Source organism: Vicia villosa, linkage group LG3, assembly GCF_029867415.1.
Source record: "Vicia villosa cultivar HV-30 ecotype Madison, WI linkage group LG3, Vvil1.0, whole genome shotgun sequence".
NCBI classification, from domain to species: Eukaryota; Viridiplantae; Streptophyta; class Magnoliopsida; order Fabales; family Fabaceae; genus Vicia; species Vicia villosa.
Window position 1 is genome coordinate 165,784,181 of NC_081182.1, and position 21,457 is coordinate 165,805,637.

The 21,457-nt window shown below is 34.3% G+C and overlaps 1 protein-coding gene across 1 annotated transcript; it reads left to right on the forward strand.

The window, feature by feature from the left end:
- The first annotated feature begins 7,396 nt into the window (after positions 1–7,396).
- LOC131659320 (protein neprosin-like) lies at positions 7,397–19,175 on the forward strand. The gene is made up of 7 exons (XM_058928527.1): positions 7,397–7,440; positions 17,926–17,983; positions 18,074–18,250; positions 18,339–18,413; positions 18,605–18,661; positions 18,804–18,950; positions 19,056–19,175. The coding sequence occupies exons 1-7, from the start codon at positions 7,397–7,399 to the stop codon at positions 19,173–19,175; spliced, it is 678 nt and encodes a 225-aa protein (XP_058784510.1).
- Positions 19,176–21,457: the final 2,282 nt, after the last annotated feature.

The window sequence follows — 21,457 nt, forward strand, 5'->3', positions numbered from 1 at the left end:
TGTATATTGAGAAGATAGTTAGTCTTCATGGTATTCCTTCAAGTATCGTGTCAGACAGAGATCCGAGGTTTACATCTAAGTTTTGGGAAGGTTTGCAGAAAGCTTTGGGTACTAAGCTGAGATTGAGTTCTGCTTATCATCCGCAGACTGATGGACAGACTGAGAGGACGATTCAGTCGTTAGAGGATTTGTTGCGTGCTTGTGTGTTAGAAAAAGGAGGTACTTGGGATAGTTATCTGCCTTTGATTGAGTTTACCTACAACAACAGTTATCATTCGAGTATCGGCATGGCTCCGTTTGAGGCTTTGTATGGTAGGAGATGTAGGACGCCGTTGTGTTGGTACGAATCTGGTGAGAGTGTTGTGATTGGTCCAGAAATTGTACAACAGACTACAGAGAAGATTAAAATGATTCAAGAGAAGATGAAAGCTTCTCAGAGTCGACAGAAGAGTTATCATGACAAGAGGAGGAAAACACTTGAGTTTCAAGAGGGAGATCATGTGTTTATGAGAGTTACTCCTATGACAGGGATTGGTCGGGCATTGAAGTCGAAGAAGTTGACTCCGCGTTTTATCGGACCATTCCAAATTTCTGAAAGGGTGGGAGAAGTGGCTTATCGTATCGCTTTACCGCCGACGCTTGCAAATTTACATGATGTATTTCATGTGTCTCAGTTGAGGAAATACATTTCAGATCCGTCCCATGTGATCCAAGTAGATGATATACAGGTGAAAGATAACTTGACGGTTGAGACTTTACCTGTGAGGATTGAGGATCGAAGGCTGAAGCAATTGCGTGGCAAGGAAATAGCTTTGGTCAGAGTGGCTTGGGGAGGACCTGCTGAGGGAAATGTTACCTGGGAGCTAGAGAGTCAGATGAAGGATTCTTATCCAGAGCTCTTTACCTAAGGTATGTTTTCGAGGACGAAAACTCTTTTAGTGGGGGAGAGTTGTAACACCCGTATAATTTTATTATTAATTTAAATTGGATATTTAATTAATAATTGGAATTATTAAGAATTTTGTGGAAATAATGGAAATAATGGTTGATGGCATTTGGGCCATGTGAGAGATTAGTAAGAAGAGGGGGGTGTGGTGTAGTAAAGCCCTTACTCATTTAATATTATTTTTCATAAAATAATCAGAATTTGGAATTGGAAAAGAAAGAAAGAACGTGAAAGAACAGAATTGGGAACAAGGAACGTGAAGGAGAACTGTAGAGGGAGAGACTAAGAACCAAGACTTTTATCTGAGGTAAGGGGAGACTCTCCGTTTAATCTCTTTTATCGTATTATGGGTGATAGTATGGATTAGGAGTATGATTGGATCCATTGATTCTATATTCTGAATTTTCATCTGTGTTCATCATTGAATTTGGACTGTTAATCCCTAATAACTAATAGGTTTAGGATATGATGAATGAAATTGATTATGGAATCATATACTATGGTTATGGACGAATTCGTATGCTGTTTAGATGTGATTTTTCTGGTTTTTAGACTCAAAATCTTGGACTGGTATGAGTAGAAACGAATGGGTTTTGGACTGTTACGAATTCTGCAGGTTCTGGGCATTTTCTGGTGTTTCGCGTATGAAACAGTGCCATACGCGTATGGGATGAGGTCATACGCGTATGGGGGACACTCCCAAGGGGCTATACGCGTATGGGGGACACTCCCAAGGGGCTATACGCGTATGATACGCAGCTGCCCTGTTCCAAAGTACTCGTGCTGGTGATTGGCGTATGGGAGCGTATGAGGATGCTCATACGCGTATGGGAGTTTTGAAAGAGGAAAATTATTCTGGTGATACGCGTATGGCAAGGCTGATACGCGTATGAGTTGGTTTCTAGGCCATTTTGAGTTCTGGTGAAATGCGTATGATACGCGTATGGGACATAGTGATACGCGTATGGATGCGTATGGGTATCATGATACGCGTATGGACGCTGTGTGTGCAAATTTCTGTTTTTGTGATTTTTCTGGAAGGTTTAATGATGTGTAACTTTCGATTGGTATGCCTGTTTTGTATACTGTTTGGTACTGTGTAAACCTTGTGATGTGATTCTGTGGTTTACTGATGTTTTAATTGTATTTGAATGATGTGAATATATATATGAACATGCTTGATGACGATGATGATGATGATGATGAAATGAGTATAGATGACGCTACTCATAGTATGATGATGAAAGTATGTTATATATATGTTGCATGCATTCATAAACATGGGCTGAATCCTATATGATGAGAGGACTCAGCGAGGGGCAGAATTCCCATTGTGTGGAATTTGTGCTGGCAGGGCCGTATCTGGATGATGATAGATCGGTCGGTGGATGATTCCACTGGTGATGATTGGTACCACATGCATAGTGTCAGTTTCATACATGTGCATGATTTGTTTATAGCATGATGATATATGTTACATGTTGACTGTCTGTTTATCGGTGGATGTATGAATGATTGATTTGTCTGAATATGAAACAATTGGGTGAATGATATAACTATGATATGTTATTATTTATGATGCAATAACATTGGTTAACTGTGATGAGACTCACCCTTACTTGTTGTCATTTTCAGATTGAGGATAGCGGCGCGACTTGGTGAGGATTAGCTCATAAGTCGGTTTTTAGTTATAGTGTCGGTGTCATGCTCTGGTAGATGTAACACTGGGAACACGTTTGTTTTGAGTTGATTATAACTCTAATTGGTTTTGTTGATTGAGTCAGATACATTAATGATGAATGTCGACTCTGTGTTTTTGATTCCACTGTGTAAAACATGATTTTATTTAATGAGTTATAATTTCAGATGTTTCAGTGAATGCATGATATGTACCGACGTGTGTTTTATTACTTATGTAGTGTGAGTACATTTGTTTGGAACCTACTCCTGATCTGGAAGAGGAGACATCTGCTTTTTGTGTTGATTGGTCAGAATACAATCAACTGAATCTTCCATCCCAAATGTTAGTTTATTTCAGGCATAAGCTTGGGAGTTGGAAGTAGAGCTCAGTGCAAGTGAAAGGATTCATTCAGGTTTTCCTTTCAAGACCTCTATGAAAATTCAAAGATGAGCTTATATCTGGTATGTTCTTTTGATCAAAGGAACCAGATGTGTGAATTGTTTTCTTAACCATAGAACAGTTAGTGGTGAAAACTGAATACTGTGTATCATGCATAGTGAAATATGGTTTTGAATATTGTATGATGATTCGAGGGAGTCAGATTACTGTGTGGAATCTGAGGTATTTTCAGGAGTTATGTCATAAGTGAATTTGTTCCAGAAACCGTGTTGAAGGAATCCCCTCATGGGGTAAAGATTGTGGCATCCATTATCTCAAAGTCAGAAGAGAAGTCTGAAGAAAAGTTTATTGAGATATGGCATATATTATCCCTTAATCATGCCTGATGTGTAGCTGAGTTGATGGTGTTGGTCGTGCATTCTTTGTCTTTCCCCAAGTGTTTTACAGGAGATGTTGAATGAGAAATCCAAAGAGTCTAAATGAATGATGTCATAACAGATGTTGTAACATCATTGTCAAGAAGAATGCTTTCATGTATGAAGAAGAGATCATTTAGAAGGACCTGGTGTGAGCAACAAATTCTATCTGAGTGACTAATAGGTTCTTTGACGGGAGACTTAGTACTTATTGGATGTACAGCCTGAATACAGATTCATATACTCTATGGGGAGCTAAGTATGTGTATGAAGTGTCCATGGTCTGATTTGAACTATGCTTCAATTATAGTTCTGTGTTATCTTCAATTAAGCATTAAGAAAGGCAATGGTTGGCTGGTGAGTTGATTCAAGAAGAAGAAACATATAGGAGATGGTGAGTATCTTGATGGGAGCTGGATATTTACATCAACTATGTGGAAGAAGAAGAAGATGTATGTGATGCTTTGCTTTGTATGTTACATCACAACACTTGAAGACACCAGTAAAAACTAGGTTCAGACCTATCTGTTGAAGACATGTTCAAGAGCTATTTAGAAGTTTCTTCTATTTCAAGGTACATGAAGTGACAGTTCTAACTTAATGTGGATTAGAATGAGCAGATTCTGATCTTGGTGATGGTAACATGTTCTGGCAATTCGTGTTTACTTTCATGATGAAGACTTCAGTAGTGAGTATGACTATGAAGACTGAAGTTTGGTGAAATGATCAACATAGCTGTAGATAAAAAGGATTCTTCTAATTGGAGAGCATGTTAATCATTATGAGAAACATCATATCAAGGAGGATTTCAATTTATCTTGGTCTGTTATACTCCATCATCATAATGAAGGTGGTCCAAGTCAGCAGGAGCTTTTTCAACTTAGTTAGAGGAAGTTTCTTATGAAAAGGTTTATTTAACAAGATGTATCATTACAGTCAGTTTTTCTGGGAATGGTTGAATCTAACCATGTGCTTCTGGTATCCACAAATCTTGAACTGGTCTATTGGCTGCATGTCAACAAGTGTTGGAAGGCTCTTCACAGTTACAGTATACAGTCTCAAGGTGATCAGAACAACAGAAGTCTATGACTAGTGAGTCAGTAAAGGAGTAGGAGGTCTATTTCGTGGTTCATAAGATGCTTTGTCAAAGTCTCTTAAAGAATCTTAAGCTATGTGCTTGAGGGGTGAAAGAGGGACAATATCTGACAGGATGTCATGACATAGTTAAAGACATTGATTCTGCAGAGTCAAACAAGGAAAAACTGCTTTGGAAAGAGTAATTGCTTTTAGAACTGTTTCCTAATTAATAGTTTGACCATTGAACAAGACCAAAGACTATCGTTACTTCCTATGATTCTCCTATGGCTATAAATTAGCATCTTCGCAGCAGGCTTCAGATATCAAATCTCTCAAAGATGTGTTTTGTGTGTGTTTGTGTTGGGTGCGTCCAGATTTGGTATTGCGATGGGTTCCTCTACCAAAATCTGTTCAGAATAACACAGGGTGGGGAAATCATGGAACTCTACCAATGGTGTTACAGCAATAACAACGAGAATGCGTCTTCTTATTCAGCCTTCGAGAAGGGAGACATTTGAGTTGTGATTTGTGATCTGAGTTATGAACACAATTGTGATTTGTGTTCTGAGTTACAAGGGCTAGTTCTTGGAGAACTACAGTGGCAAGAACTGGTTCTCGTATCTTCTTCCTCATGTGCAGGGGGAGTTACAGGTTTTTCCATTGCATATTATGACATTGTATAAATCTTTGTCATATTATGGCTAAAAAGGGGGAGAGAGGCTGATGCTGATTTTGCTACTGTCAAAGAAACAAAGGTAGATTTGAATTTATGTAGTAGAAGCAGACTGAAGATGTTATGATGTGGTTCATCAGCCTGGTATCCTGAAAGTTGAAGCAGCTGCTCTTGGAGTTAAATTGTAATTTTTATTTATGTTTAGTTTTAGCCACAATAAGCCAAAGGGGGAGATTGTTAGTGCTCTGTTCTGTATTATTGTCTTATTAGCATCCTTGCTTGGCTAAAACATAATAGCAGCTGAATATAATGTAATGTACTCTTGCAAATATTAAAAGAACAAAACAGGTACTGAAGCAAGATGTTACAAGGAATGTCATGACTTCAACCATGACATCGCGCCTGCAGAACTGAGGAAGGAAGATTCAGTTTGGTTTTAAAAGATACAGAATATTCTATGTGAATATTATGTAATCCTATGTGGCGCAGATTTAAAGGTCAAAGAATCAAGTCAGAATATTGAAGAATCAAATCTGAAGATTGAAGATTCAGCAGTTACTAATTTAGGAGATAAATTAGGTAACTTATGATTAAAATGCCTTGTTTGTAGCAGAAGAAATCTGCTGATTAGTAACAGCAAGGAGTGCTGCGTTTTTAAGCCCAAGTCCAACTAGGATCAGGTTATAAATAGGAATCTTTGTAGCCTTGTAAACCTAGCGATCATAATGTAGTCATTAGGGTTTGTTGTAGGTGAACCACCCAGGTTGTGGGATGGTCACTGATTTGTACCTCGAAGCCTGTAGGTAAGAGGTTTATTTTATTCACTCAGAAGCTATGAAGCAATGAGTGAAGATTGTGTTCTTGAAACTACTCCATTATGTATGTTTAAATTGTTAGTGATTAAGCCGTCTATGCAGTGGCTGTGTTGTTGACTGCTAGACATCATTGCTATGATTGGGAGTGGAATGGAGATATTCCATATCTAGGGAGAACCTAGGTAGAGGGGTCATTGGGTAGTGATTAAGTGAGGAGTTGTAAACTAGGAGTTTAGCTCTAAATTGATACTGCTCATAGTGGACTTCATCCCTGGCTTGGTATGCCCCCAGAGTAGGTTGATTGAACCGAACTGGGTGAACAATTATGATGTGTTCTTTATTTTTCTGCAATGGTTATTTTTCTTACCTGGTCTGTTTTATAATGTCAGATCAGATGTAACGACATTCAATATGACATCAGGGAATACTTCCAAAGCTTGTGCTTTTACAGAACCACCTCAGATAAAAATCTGGCTGTGATAACGGGTTATCACTATGCATAAATGGTTCCAGTATTATTATGATTGTTTAGCATACTGGTGTTGAACCATAATTAAAGATCATCCTATCCTACCATTGCTGCGTTTATAACAGACCAGATGTCACGACATCGTATAAGACATCTGGGTTCTGTCATACCAGAATTTCAATTGGTATCAAAGCAGGCATCCTATTCTGTTTCAGGATGAGATCAAGGGATGATACTTTCTGGTGCAATGGTAAAGGAGAAGAAGAGCACTTGATTAAGATGTAAAGTCTGACCAGTTTTGCCTCTGTGTTAAAGAAGTGATTAGGAGACGACTGGTTTTTACTAGAGGTTGTATGACATGGAAGTTTCAGCAGATTTAAAGAAAACACATGGTTTATTTTTTCATCTCAGAAGAAGATTTTTCTGCAAATCTGGTATTGAAGATCAAGTTGTCCAGGATTCATATTTTTTTTAAAGGAAGAAGGTGAAGCTATAGGTGTTAATATCAAATTCTTCATGTGGGAGTGAGGATCTTGATAAATCATCTTTTAAACTTATATGTGGTGACCTAATTAAGAGAATCTTCATGATTATGGCGTCCAATATAATCCTGATATATCTGAAGATGAACCTTGTGAAAATTTTCTCTAAACTGAAGAATCCTCATCAAGAGAGAAGCTGAAGGTGAAATGTCACCGTTAATGTCATGACATCGTAAGACACTTCACCTATTTTTTATATATGATCAGTCAAGACTTGTCAGGTTGAAGGTGCTATGAAGTATCACTGGAGCTATGTTCTATGAAGCTGGGGCTGATGAAAGATTAGGGTATTAATCTTATTCTGGTCTATAAAATGCTTGAGCTTATTCTCATGATTCTTGAGTTCTTCAAGAAGGATTAAAAGGAGATCCGTGTGTAATGGCAGAAGCCGACGTAGCTGAAAAATCTGCTGAACAAGGAGGGTTCATATGATTGTTTGAATGATTCCTAGAAGTTGGAGGATGGACCATTCATGACAGGGTAAGAATGAAACCCACCAGTTGTTGTATTCCAAGGGAGCAGCTATGTTAGTAAGTTATTGTTGTTTGGAATTTGATTTAATTTCAAACCCAACCTAGTGCACCTGGATTGATATGTTTGTGCAAAGGTTATTGTTTTAGGCCTGAGGTTTATTGAGGATGGATTTTTGTTGTTTTCCGCTGCATGGTATCTCTGTTAACCATGGTTTATATAAGTATAGTATCCTCAACTGGTGTATGAAGTATGTATAGATATAACTCATGGAGTTAGTTGCCTCTAGTAGGGATGTTGTATGATGAGACCTTTATGTACAATGCATGGATAGGCGGTGTGGAATTTCCATGATTGTTTGTTTGAGGGGGAGATTTGGTTAACCTCCCCACTACTGGTTCAGCCTTGTGTTTAGTTGGCTATTGAACGGTGTCACATGGGTTCTGGTTGTTGTGTGACACATCTGTAAGGAAAGATTCATCTCTCTCTTGGCTAAGGGTGAATCTAACTGGGAAAGGATTTAAGATCAATTGTTATTTATGCAAAGTACAAGTATTTAATTGATTATCCTTGGAAGTTCAAGATAACTGATGTTCTTAAAGATGTTGGAACATCTCTTCTTCAAGACCATGTACAGGAAGGATAGTGCATTTGTTTAAGATCTATCTCTTTGGTGGCAGCAGAAGCATATGATCTCTGAAAAAGGTTTCCTGGCAAGAAACATGGAGTGCACAAGAAGAAGAAGACATCATAATATTGATGGTGGTTACTTGGATCAGTTTATTTCTGATCTAGGTAAGGAAGTGCATTGGCTAATGCACACTGTGAAGTCAAGAACAAGTGACAGTATTCTTGACATCATGGAAATAGCTCTGCTCAAGGAAGTGGCATCCTTGGTACAGTTAGAGGATTAGTCTCTAACTAGTCCTTCTGATGACTCATGCATCAGAGTGTCTGTGCTGCTTGAAGAAAAAGCAAGCATATTGTCGGATTGTTCAGCTGCAATTCGTGGATGTCATGCTTACAACTGGTTTTGGGAGTAAGCATTGTGTAATCTCTGTTGATATATGGCTATTTTCTGCTGCATAGCATCTGATGCATAATCCTATCTTTGAAAGAAGATCTCTAGGGCTATATGGTTTTCAACAGAATTTGTAGCAGATTGTTTTCAACTTTAGTACAAGTATCAAAGATACTTGAGATCTTTTCTCAAGTCCACTCATAAAGGCATGGTTATTGAGGTTGAAGAGGTTCAAATGATCAGTGTTCCTCATGTTCATCTGCAAAGTTGTTTGATGATCTTCAAGATTGTCAAGAATTGTGTGTTCCAAGAAGAAGGAACTGATGGAATACTGGTATGCAGCTACCAGTTGAAGAACAGATGTTTTGGTGCTAAACTTATGTAGTGTGAGTACATTTGTTTGGAACCTACTCCTGATCTGGAAGAGGAGACATCTGCTTTTTGTGTTGATTGGTCAGAATACAATCAACTGAATCTTCCATCCCAAATGTTAGTTTATTTCAGGCATAAGCTTGGGAGTTGGAAGTAGAGCTCAATGCAAGTGAAAGGATTCATTCAGGTTTTCCTTTCAAGACCTCTATGAAAATTCAAAGATGAGCTTATATCTGGTATGTTCTTTTGATCAAAGGAACCAGATGTGTGAATTGTTTTCTTAACCATAGAACAGTTAGTGGTGAAAACTGAATACTGTGTATCATGCATAGTGAAATATGGTTTTGAATATTGTATGATGATTCGAGGGAGTCAGATTACTGTGTGGAATCTGAGGTATTTTCAGGAGTTATGTCATAAGTGAATTTGTTCCAGAAACCGTGTTGAAGGAATCCCCTCATGGGGTACAGATTGTGGCATCCATTATCTCAAAGTCAGAAGAGAAGTCTGAAGAAAAGTTTATTGAGATATGGCATATATTATCCCTTAATCATGCCTGATGTGTAGCTGAGTTGATGGTGTTGGTCGTGCATTCTTTGTCTTTCCCCAAGTGTTTTACAGGAGATGTTGAATGAGAAATCCAAAGAGTCTAAATGAATGATGTCATAACAGATGTTGTAACATCATTGTCAAGAAGAATGCTTTCATGTATGAAGAAGAGATCATTTAGAAGGACCTGGTGTGAGCAACAAATTCTATCTGAGTGACTAATAGGTTCTTTGACGGGAGACTTAGTACTTATTGGATGTACAGCCTGAATACAGATTCATATACTCTATGGGGAGCTAAGTATGTGTATGAAGTGTCCATGGTCTGATTTGAACTATGCTTCAATTATAGTTCTGTGTTATCTTCAATTAAGCATTAAGAAAGGCAATGGTTGGCTGGTGAGTTGATTCAAGAAGAAGAAACATATAGGAGATGGTGAGTATCTTGATGGGAGCTGGATATTTACATCAACTATGTGGAAGAAGAAGAAGATGTATGTGATGCTTTGCTTTGTATGTTACATCACAACACTTGAAGACACCAGTAAAAACTAGGTTCAGACCTATCTGTTGAAGACATGTTCAAGAGCTATTTAGAAGTTTCTTCTATTTCAAGGTACATGAAGTGACAGTTCTAACTTAATGTGGATTAGAATGAGCAGATTCTGATCTTGGTGATGGTAACATGTTCTGGCAATTCGTGTTTACTTTCATGATGAAGACTTCAGTAGTGAGTATGACTATGAAGACTGAAGTTTGGTGAAATGATCAACATAGCTGTAGATAAAAAGGATTCTTCTAATTGGAGAGCATGTTAATCATTATGAGAAACATCATATCAAGGAGGATTTCAATTATCTTGGTCTGTTATACTCCATCATCATAATGAAGGTGGTCCAAGTCAGCAGGAGCTTTTTCAACTTAGTTAGAGGAAGTTTCTTATGAAAAGGTTTATTTAACAAGATGTATCATTACAGTCAGTTTTTCTGGGAATGGTTGAATCTAACCATGTGCTTCTGGTATCCACAAATCTTGAACTGGTCTATTGGCTGCATGTCAACAAGTGTTGGAAGGCTCTTCACAGTTACAGTATACAGTCTCAAGGTGATCAGAACAACATAAGTCTATGACTAGTGAGTCAGTAAAGGAGTAGGAGGTCTATTTCGTGGTTCATAGGATGCTTTGTCAAAGTCTCTTAAAGAATCTTAAGCTATGTGCTTGAGGGGTGAAAGAGGGACAATATCTGACAGGATGTCATGACATAGTTAAAGACATTGATTCTGCAGAGTCAAACAAGGAAAAACTGCTTTGGAAAGAGTAATTGCTTTTAGAACTGTTTCCTAATTAATAGTTTGACCATTGAACAAGACCAAAGACTATCGTTACTTCCTATGATTCTCCTATGGCTATAAATTAGCATCTTCGCAGCAGGCTTCAGATATCAAATCTCTCAAAGATGTGTTTTGTGTGTGTTTGTGTTGGGTGCGTCCAGATTTGGTATTGCGATGGGTTCCTCTACCAAAATCTGTTCAGAATAACACAGGGTGGGGAAATCATGGAACTCTACCAATGGTGTTACAGCAATAACAACGAGAATGCGTCTTCTTATTCAGCCTTCGAGAAGGGAGACATTTGAGTTGTGATTTGTGATCTGAGTTATGAACACAATTGTGATTTGTGTTCTGAGTTACAAGGGCTAGTTCTTGGAGAACTACAGTGGCAAGAACTGGTTCTCGTATCTTCTTCCTCATGTGCAGGGGGAGTTACAGGTTTTTCCATTGCATATTATGACATTGTATAAATCTTTGTCATATTATGGCTAAAAAGGGGGAGAGAGGCTGATGCTGATTTTGCTACTGTCAAAGAAACAAAGGTAGATTTGAATTTATGTAGTAGAAGCAGACTGAAGATGTTATGATGTGGTTCATCAGCCTGGTATCCTGAAAGTTGAAGCAGCTGCTCTTGGAGTTAAATTGTAATTTTTATTTATGTTTAGTTTTAGCCACAATAAGCCAAAGGGGGAGATTGTTAGTGCTCTGTTCTGTATTATTGTCTTATTAGCATCCTTGCTTGGCTAAAACATAATAGCAGCTGAATATAATGTAATGTACTCTTGCAAATATTAAAAGAACAAAACAGGTACTGAAGCAAGATGTTACAAGGAATGTCATGACTTCAACCATGACATCGCGCCTGCAGAACTGAGGAAGGAAGATTCAGTTTGGTTTTAAAAGATACAGAATATTCTATGTGAATATTATGTAATCCTATGTGGCGCAGATTTAAAGGTCAAAGAATCAAGTCAGAATATTGAAGAATCAAATCTGAAGATTGAAGATTCAGCAGTTACTAATTTAGGAGATAAATTAGGTAACTTATGATTAAAATGCCTTGTTTGTAGCAGAAGAAATCTGCTGATTAGTAACAGCAAGGAGTGCTGCGTTTTTAAGCCCAAGTCCAACTAGGATCAGGTTATAAATAGGAATCTTTGTAGCCTTGTAAACCTAGCGATCATAATGTAGTCATTAGGGTTTGTTGTAGGTGAACCACCCAGGTTGTGGGATGGTCACTGATTTGTACCTCGAAGCCTGTAGGTAAGAGGTTTATTTTATTCACTCAGAAGCTATGAAGCAATGAGTGAAGATTGTGTTCTTGAAACTACTCCATTATGTATGTTTAAATTGTTAGTGATTAAGCCGTCTATGCAGTGGCTGTGTTGTTGACTGCTAGACATCATTGCTATGATTGGGAGTGGAATGGAGATATTCCATATCTAGGGAGAACCTAGGTAGAGGGGTCATTGGGTAGTGATTAAGTGAGGAGTTGTAAACTAGGAGTTTAGCTCTGAATTGATACTGCTCATAGTGGACTTCATCCCTGGCTTGGTATGCCCCCAGAGTAGGTTGATTGAACCGAACTGGGTGAACAATTCTGATGTGTTCTTTATTTTTCTACAATGGTTATTTTTCTTACCTGGTCTGTTTTATAATGTCAGATCAGATGTAACGACATTCAATATGACATCAGGGAATACTTCCAAAGCTTGTGCTTTTACAGAACCACCTCAGATAAAAATCTGGCTGTGATAACGGGTTATCACTATGCATAAATGGTTCCAGTATTATTATGATTGTTTAGCATACTGGTGTTGAATCATAATTAAAGATCATCCTATCCTACCATTGCTGCGTTTATAACAGACCAGATGTCACGACATCGTATAAGACATCTGGGTTCTGTCATACCAGAATTTCATGATTGGTTGACAGTGTAAAAATATTTTACTCTGTCAGTGCATATCCATTTTTCTCATCTATAAAATATAGACTATCTTATTTATTAATTAAAGTTGTTAAGTCTCTAAAGAATTTTTTGGCGTCAAAATTAAAGATAATTCAGTAATTTATTATTTATATATTTATTTAATTTTATTATTTACACCATCAGTTAATCATTTTTTAATCAATTATTTTTTATTTTATTTAATAAATAATTAATGATCATACTAAATTATAAATCTAAAAGTTTTTCCCACCATAATCTATAATAATTTTCTAATTAATTATTTTATTAATATTTATTATTTTAAATTATTAATCATTAATATCTTTAAATTTGTCTATATATTCATTATTAGAAATTTCTTTTTTTGGTTTATCACAACCGGTTTAGTCCGATTCAGGGGTCAGTTATGGCATAAAGTGGTTTCAGCCCCCTCCCGATCGCAGTTGCGAAGGATCAAGCGTGATTCTCCCTACTAAGTTCAGCGCCAATCCCCATTGAATGAGCATTAGACGGAGAGAATGCAGGACGGGGCGGGTGGCCCGTTTTACCACCCCTAGTGGTGATATTGATGATGTGAGAATATTTTGATTGGGTAGATTTGAATTTGTCATATGGCTATGATTGGAAGAAGTGTTTATTAGATAAGAGGCTTTGATAAATACATCTTTTTGTTAATTTATAAATACATTAACATTCCAAATCTCATATGATTTCTCACTTAAGTTCTTTGCCAATTAGTTTTTAAGATACACATGACAATTTTATCATATACCATTTTTACTATATATTTATATTTTCTGTACCAATACATATATGAACACTATTTTTTCTTTACAAATTTTATTATTTTACACTCTTCCATTTTTTAATTACATTAAATTTATATTTTATTTTTGATAATTATTATTTTTCAAATTATTAATTTATTTTCATAAAGAATACAATCAATGTAAAAACCTTTTAGTACCACTATATTTTAAATTAATTTTATAATCGAAGCAATTATTAATTTATCCGTACATCGTATGGGTATACGTCTAATTATTTTTATAGCGCTTAAGAGATTCATTTTAAACAAACTTGTTTTTTATTTCTTAGGAGAATACTTTCAATTATGGATCTTGATTAAATAGTTAAACACAAAATAAATATTAAAATAAAAATTATAAGAATATATTCTGAAGTGTCCTTTATCTTTATTCTCGAACGTGAAATATATCAACGTCTCTACATAGTTTTCACGAGCAAAAAGTAAAACACAATATAGTCATTTTTTAAAATGGCGACAATTAAAATTAGCACCAAAAATATCTTCTCTTATAACTATATTTTGAAAAAAAAATTATTAAATTCTAATGCTCTTATTTTGAAAGGTTTTTAGAATAAACCAATTATTATTTGTATTTAATCACTATAAGAAACATATTTTATAGCTAGAAGTTTTTACTCAAGTTAAACCCCTCACACAAAAAAATGTTATTGCCTAGAGTAAAATCCATTGTAATGCAGAAAAAAAATTATGAGGGATGTCCTTTCGCAAAATAGCAAGAACAAAAAAAAAGTGTACGAGGGATGACACATCGCAACACTTGAAGAGAAAAGAAAATACTAAGTTTGAAATGTTGGCACTTTCTTAGAAGGAGTAGTCCCAAAAAAATTGTTACCTTCAACTTGCGAGAGATATCCTTGATCATAAAACGAACATTGGGTATGCTACAATTGAATGTTTAAAAGTGCATCAGACCACCTGTCAATTTTGCGAGGGATAACCCCCAACAAAATTCTACCGTTGCCTCAATGAGGTCCCCAATGCAAAGATAAGATTTGTTTTTCAAGATGTGCAAATTCTCAGTTGAGTGGTTGGAGCACGTTAGATGACGTCGATTTTTTTTATTTGTAAGAGGCAGCCCCCAAGAAAATGGGACTTTGGGGTCACCACAGTTGTAGCAAGTCACATTCCAACCAACTCTACAATCATTAGCCATGTGACCTAACTTGCCACACTTGAAACATTTCACGTCAGCACCTGTGCACTCAAAAATATGATGACCTTCAACACCACATCTATAGCACCTATTCGAAGTAGGAGCTCCTTCCCCACTCGACTTCCTATCATAACCCGCTTTATGTTTCCCTTTGTCTGTAAAAGACTTTCCTCGGAATTGGCTTTTCCCCTTCTTATCACTCAAGGACTTGTAGTGAGCAACAGTCTCCCTACTATCCTAATCATAAATCCTACTATTGTTAACCAACTCAGCAAAACGCCCAATTTGTTGATAATCAATAGCCTTCTTGATACCAGGTCTTAAACCATTCAACAAGCCACACCAGACAAACAGTACCGGTTGAGTTACACACAAAAATCAAATACAAAATAAAAATAAACACGTTAATAACATTGACCAACTAACCGATCATGCTCTGATACCAATAATGTAACACTCTCTAACCCCACGACAAATTTATTGTATAATCAAAGTAAAAACATGCATATCAAAGAGGACGTCACATTTATTTCAAAATATACAACGAAACAAAACGACATATGGCATAGGGTCATATTGATAACACACATTTGAATATCATGTTTCATATGCACATCACAGCGAAATAATAAAAGGATACCGTTAACATATCTCAACATAGTAATTCATGCATACAGGCATTAGACACTAAGACCACATATCACAAAATCTCAACATATCCAAAATGTAAAGAGAATAATACAATATCTCTCAAACATAAACATGAAACAAACATTTCCCTAGTGTTACATAACCAGAGCATGAACTCTCTACCAAATAATATGATAAACAAAGGAATAATGTATCGACTAAATCCTTGCAGAAGTACCTCTACTCCTCGATACCTGAGCGATGTCGAACAAAACATCATTTCAACAGAAGGGCGAGACATCATATCATTATGAAAATATATTATAATAAGCAACGTTTAACAACATACGACAACAAATTCTACACACTTCACATAAACATGCATTTAAAAATTTATAAATACATATTACATGTTTACACGTACGACATAACTCAATAGATTTAAAATACCAAGTAATCCAATCACAATTAGCAACTAAGTACCATTTACACAATTAGCAAATAAAACATAAATACAATTCACATTGACACATGTGACTCCAATGCGACTCTATGCAAATGCATGTAGTACCAATGTTATCCTTAGAGGATTCCCCACGTCCATCTCCAAGACAGATAACCACCAAAAATATGCTAGCCCTCTAGGCTCTAAACTCATCTCCACGATTTGGGACAAGTCACTAGTTTCTTACGAAACTAACAAACACCGCCTCTTTCTCACCTTATAAATGAATGCATGTGCAAATATCGACAACTATATGCAATTTAGACCATCTCCAAATCTTAATTATACAAGCATAAATCTCACCATTCATCATCACATATGCATTCACCTCACATTTAAACAAACATACACATATTCATGTTATCAATCACACATGAAAATATCTTCACAACACTCACCAAATCAGCACATCACAAATAACATGTAACAAACCAAGCTCAACAATTTTATTCTCAACCAATTGCAATTTCCAACATACATACATGCAAAATTCAATTATCATGTTTTCACAAAGAGTTGCCTCGAAATCCATCCAAATTTTTTCTGAAAATTCCAGAAAAAGGGTTAAAATAAATGGTGGAGAATGAATTATATAGGGCATATCATATGATCATGCATTTTTTAAATGAGAATGTGAGAATGAATCTTAACCATTGGATTTTAAAATAAATTGTGAAGATTATGTGTGAATATTTTTTCTCTCTCCTCAATTATTAAAATAAATGATGTAGGAGAGGGAAAAAAAGATTCACACCTAATCTCCACCATTTATTTTAAAATTCAATAGTTCAGATTCATTCTCACATTCTCATATAAAGATGGCATTCTCATATAAAGATGACATTCTCATATGATATGCCTTATATATATATATATATATATATATATATATATATATATATATATATATATATATATATATATATATATATATATATATATATATATATATGGGACGACTCAAGTGAGAACACTTGGTTATTATGAGAAATGAGAACAATGAATCACGACCATTAAATTTTAATTTTGTTGATTTTAATGAACTGAATTGATTTCTCTTTCTATGTTGATTTAAAATAAATATTAAGGATCCTAGACAGAGAAATCAATCCAGTCCATTAAAATCAACAAAATCAAAATTTAATGGTTGTGATCCATTGTTCTCATTTCTCATAATAACCAAGTGTTCTCACTTGAGTCGTCCCCTATATATATATATATATATATATATATATATATATATATATATATATATATATATATATATATATATATATATATATATATATATAGAAAGACAAATCAATCCAGTCCATTAAAATCAAATTTAATGGTCATGATTCATTGTTCTCATTTCTCATAATAACCAAGTGTTCTCACTTGAGTCGTCCCCTATATATATATATATATATATATATATATATATATATATATATATATATATATATATATATATATATATATATATATATATATATATATATATATATATATACATATTTTTTAACTATTAAATTATTACTTAATCCAAAAATACTTAGATGATATGACAAAGGTCTCTTCCTTATTAATCTATTTAATCTATTAATATATATTGATTAGGATAAATATTATTATAGATGACATATATATTTTATTATGAATTCATTTTATTATCAAATATTAATGACATAAACTATATTACCTTATATAAATTATTTTATTATTTCACTTTTTCATTAATGACATATAAATTATTTTATCATCAAATATTAATGGTATATAAATTATTTTATTATCAAATATTAATGACATAGAATGAAGGTATAAATACGTTATATATACACCAAACATTGATTCATTATCAATTCAATACTTTTATACGGAGAACGGTTAAACAATGCTTACATTATTATTCTTTCTTCTTTGTCTGGTAACAGGCATAATATACAGGCCATTCAATTGATGGTAGACAACTTAACTTTGCTAATGAATCTCATGTCAAAAGTTTTATGGTATATATTTATCCAGATATCTTTAATTTCTAGACTAGTTAATGGAATGCATTCACATTTTTAATAATGTTTTCATTGCTATGGTAAATTGTATAGACTCGCTCAGGTCACATTGTTGATTGTGTGGATATTTACAAAAAATCACAAGTTGCAGGTAAACTATTTTAATTTAGTTCATTTTCAATTTTTTTATTACTTTTGTATAATCTTCTAATATTCATTATATTTTATTCTTTCATGGCAGAGAAAACCAAGTTTTGAAACAGATAAGATTACTTCTACTAAACCAATAAATTGGCTTGAGAAAGTTAGATGTCCTAAAAGAACCGTTCCTATTCAAAGAATAACTAAAGATGATATCGCGCAAGAAAAATCTTTATTAAATAATTCTTTAATATATCATGATAGCTCCTCTGGCCATGTAAGTATTTTCATATATTCAGTTGAATTTCTAAATTATTAAAAAAAATATTTATTTCAATTAATTTGTGAATATCTTGAATTTGTAGGAAGCCAAGGTGTCTATCCAAAAGCGTCCTGCTTTCTATGGAATTACAGGAACTACAAGTATTTATAATCCAAGAGTTCATGCGGGACAATATAGTGCAGGCTATTATATATTGAAAATGCCAACAACAATCTTAATAAAGTCTTAGTTGGATGGCACGTGAGTTTAATTTATTTTATTAACTTAAAAATTGTGTGTGACTTTTTAATTTAAATAAATTTGATAATATAAAAAATAATATAAAATTTATCACAAATATGATGACAGGTACTTCCTGAATTATACAAGGGTAGTGATTCAACGTTTTTGTTCACATCATGGACTGTAAGTAAAAGTAGTTTATTTTTTTTTTTCGTATTCCGGTTATTTTTTAATATTTCTTTGAATGTTAATTTATGCTTCCTTTTAATTGAAATTCACTGTTTTTCCTTTATGTAAAACATGACATGGTGCTAAAATATCACAGTCTGATGGTTTCAAGAATACTGGATGCTACAATATGTTGTGCCAAGGTTTCGTTCAAACAAACACATTATATTATCTTGGTTCAGAAATACCTAGAACATCTGTCTATGATGGAGAAACATATGAGATGGAAATTAGCCTTGCACGGGTATCTCTTTAAACCTAAAAATATTTTGCTATGGATAATTGACATCAAAGTTTAAATTTATAATATTTAAGGATATGAATCAAATTGTCATATATATTCATTCAGGATCCAGAAAGTAAAAATTGGTTTTTGGCAATTGCAACGACGATTATTGGATATTTTCCTGGAGAATATTCTCCAACTTCGATTACGCGGATGGAGCGGGATGGGGTGGAAAAACAATAACTCCTCCAAATGTTATTAATCCTCAAATGGGATCAGGATACTTTCCTGATAAAGATAACTTTAAGCATGGTTGTTACTTTAGATTTATTGGGATACGGGTTCATGATTCTGGCCAATTTTCCGGACCTGAAAATATAGAAGTACACAATGATGTTCCAAGTTGTTATAAGGTTGAATTCTATGGAGAAGATATAGAAGAGTATGGATATTCTCTTCAATTTGGAGGTCCCGGTGGTGATAATTGTCATATTTAATTATCATTAATAGGTTTGGTTATTGTATACTTTGTGTCATAAATAAATGTCATAGGACACTTTCACACTGTTTAAAAATAAATAAATAAAAGGAAGAAAAGTAATTTTACGAAATTGTTTTTATCAGTTATTAATACAAAATGAGAGAATAATAAATATAATGTTATGAAATTCACCAAATCAATATAGAGATGAATGATTAATGAAGGAGAGAAAGAGAAGAGAGAAAGCAATATTGTATTATCATCTTCCAAAAGTACCATTTACATTGCAATATGATCCATATTTATAGTACATGACCAATAACAACCATTAACTCAAGAAATACACAAAGGTTAGGAACTTAAATTATAGGAGTTAAGGAATATAGAGAGATTGGGGAAAATGAACATCCATATCTATTTACTATTATTCATAACACCCCCCCTTGGATGTTCATTGAGGATATGCCTCGTTAAAACCTTACTAGAGAAAACCCAGTGGGAAAAATTCTAGTGAAGGAAAAAGAGTACAATATCCTTTAAATGTGAAATGCCTCGTTAAAAACCTTACCAGGAAAACCCAGTGGGACAAAACCATTGTGAAGGGAAAAAGAGTGTAAAACATATGTATTTCTCCCCCTCATGCAGACATCTACATGTGAGACGATATTATTTGTAGTAGATGCTTAAAAGTTCTTCTTGGAAGTGATTTCATGGAGTATTAATAGTTATGCAGGATTTGATGAAGTTGTTGCCATGAGTTGTTTGATAGATCGCCATGAAATGGTTGTACCATCACATGTAAACAAATAACCTCTTTCAGATCTACCTTGTGAGAATCTAACAAGTAACCAGCATCTCTAAGATAACGAAGTATATGTTTGACTTCGTTCAAATGTCTTCATGTAGGCGAATAATTGTATCTTCGTAATAGATTGACCACAAACGATATATTGAGACGTGTATAATTAGCAAGATACATTAGTGCTCCAATTGCACTAAGATATGGTACTTAAGGACCAAACAATTTTTGTAATAATTTTCTTGAGGTCTGAGAGGATCTTTCTCTACATCTAATGATCTAACAACCATTAGAGTAGACAATAGATGATATTTGTCCATTTAGAATCATTTCAACACTTTCCTATATAGCCTTCTTGATGTACAAATATTCTTTTGTCCAAATGCTCAATTTGCAAATCTAGACATATTTTGTCTTTTCTAGATCCTTCACCTCAAACTCTTTATTTAAGAAATTTTTAGCTTTTGGAAGCTCTTCAGGAGTTCCAATAATATTTATGTCATCCACATAGACAACTATTATTGCAAATACTTTTCCACATTATTTTATGAAAATACAAGGACAAATTGAGTTATTTTCATATCCATCCTTTAGTAAATATTCATTGTGGTGATTATACCACATGCGTCCAGATTGTTTCAACCCATATAGAAACTTGTTCAATTTGATGGAGTAGTTTTCTCGAGATCCAAAATTACGTGTCTCTGGTATATTGAACCCTTCAGGCAGTTTCATGTAAATGTCACTATCAAGTGAACCATATAAATAAGATGTCATTACATCCATCATGTTCAAATTAAGCCCTTCATGTGTTACAAGGCTAATTAATTATCAAAAATCAATTGAATCCACTACAGGTGAATATGTTTTATCAAAACCAATCTTAGGTCTTTGTGAAAATCATTGAGCAATAAATAAGATTTTATATCATTCTTATTTTCTTTTTCACAAAAACTCATTTATATCCAATTAGTTTCACACCATGAGGTGTTCGGACTACAAGTCTAAAAGTGAGTCACTTGTAAAGTGAGTTTAATTTTTTATTCAATTGAATATATTTATTTTGGCCAATTCTCACTTAGTCTCTAATCTTTAATAGACTTTGACTCATGATCCTCGTTATCATTGATCACTTTTAGCGCTATATTGTATACAAAGACAATGTCAATATTGACTTTATTTAGTTATCTCAATTTCGGTTCCATTCAATTTCATCCATGACATATTTTATCGAGATCTCTTTAT

What these genes read in the sequence shown, in the direction of transcription:
- LOC131659320 (XM_058928527.1), top strand. Translation starts at nt 7,397, where the DNA reads ATGGCAGAAGCCGACGTAGCTGAAAAATCTGCTGAACAAGGAGG. An exon ending in ATGATAGCTCCTCTGGCCAT is followed by an intron (nt 18,251 to 18,338) that starts GTAAGTATTTTC and finishes TTGAATTTGTAG; the next exon opens with GAAGCCAAGGTGTCTATCCA. An exon ending in CAAGTATTTATAATCCAAGA is followed by an intron (nt 18,414 to 18,604) that starts GTTCATGCGGGA and finishes ATATGATGACAG; the next exon opens with GTACTTCCTGAATTATACAA.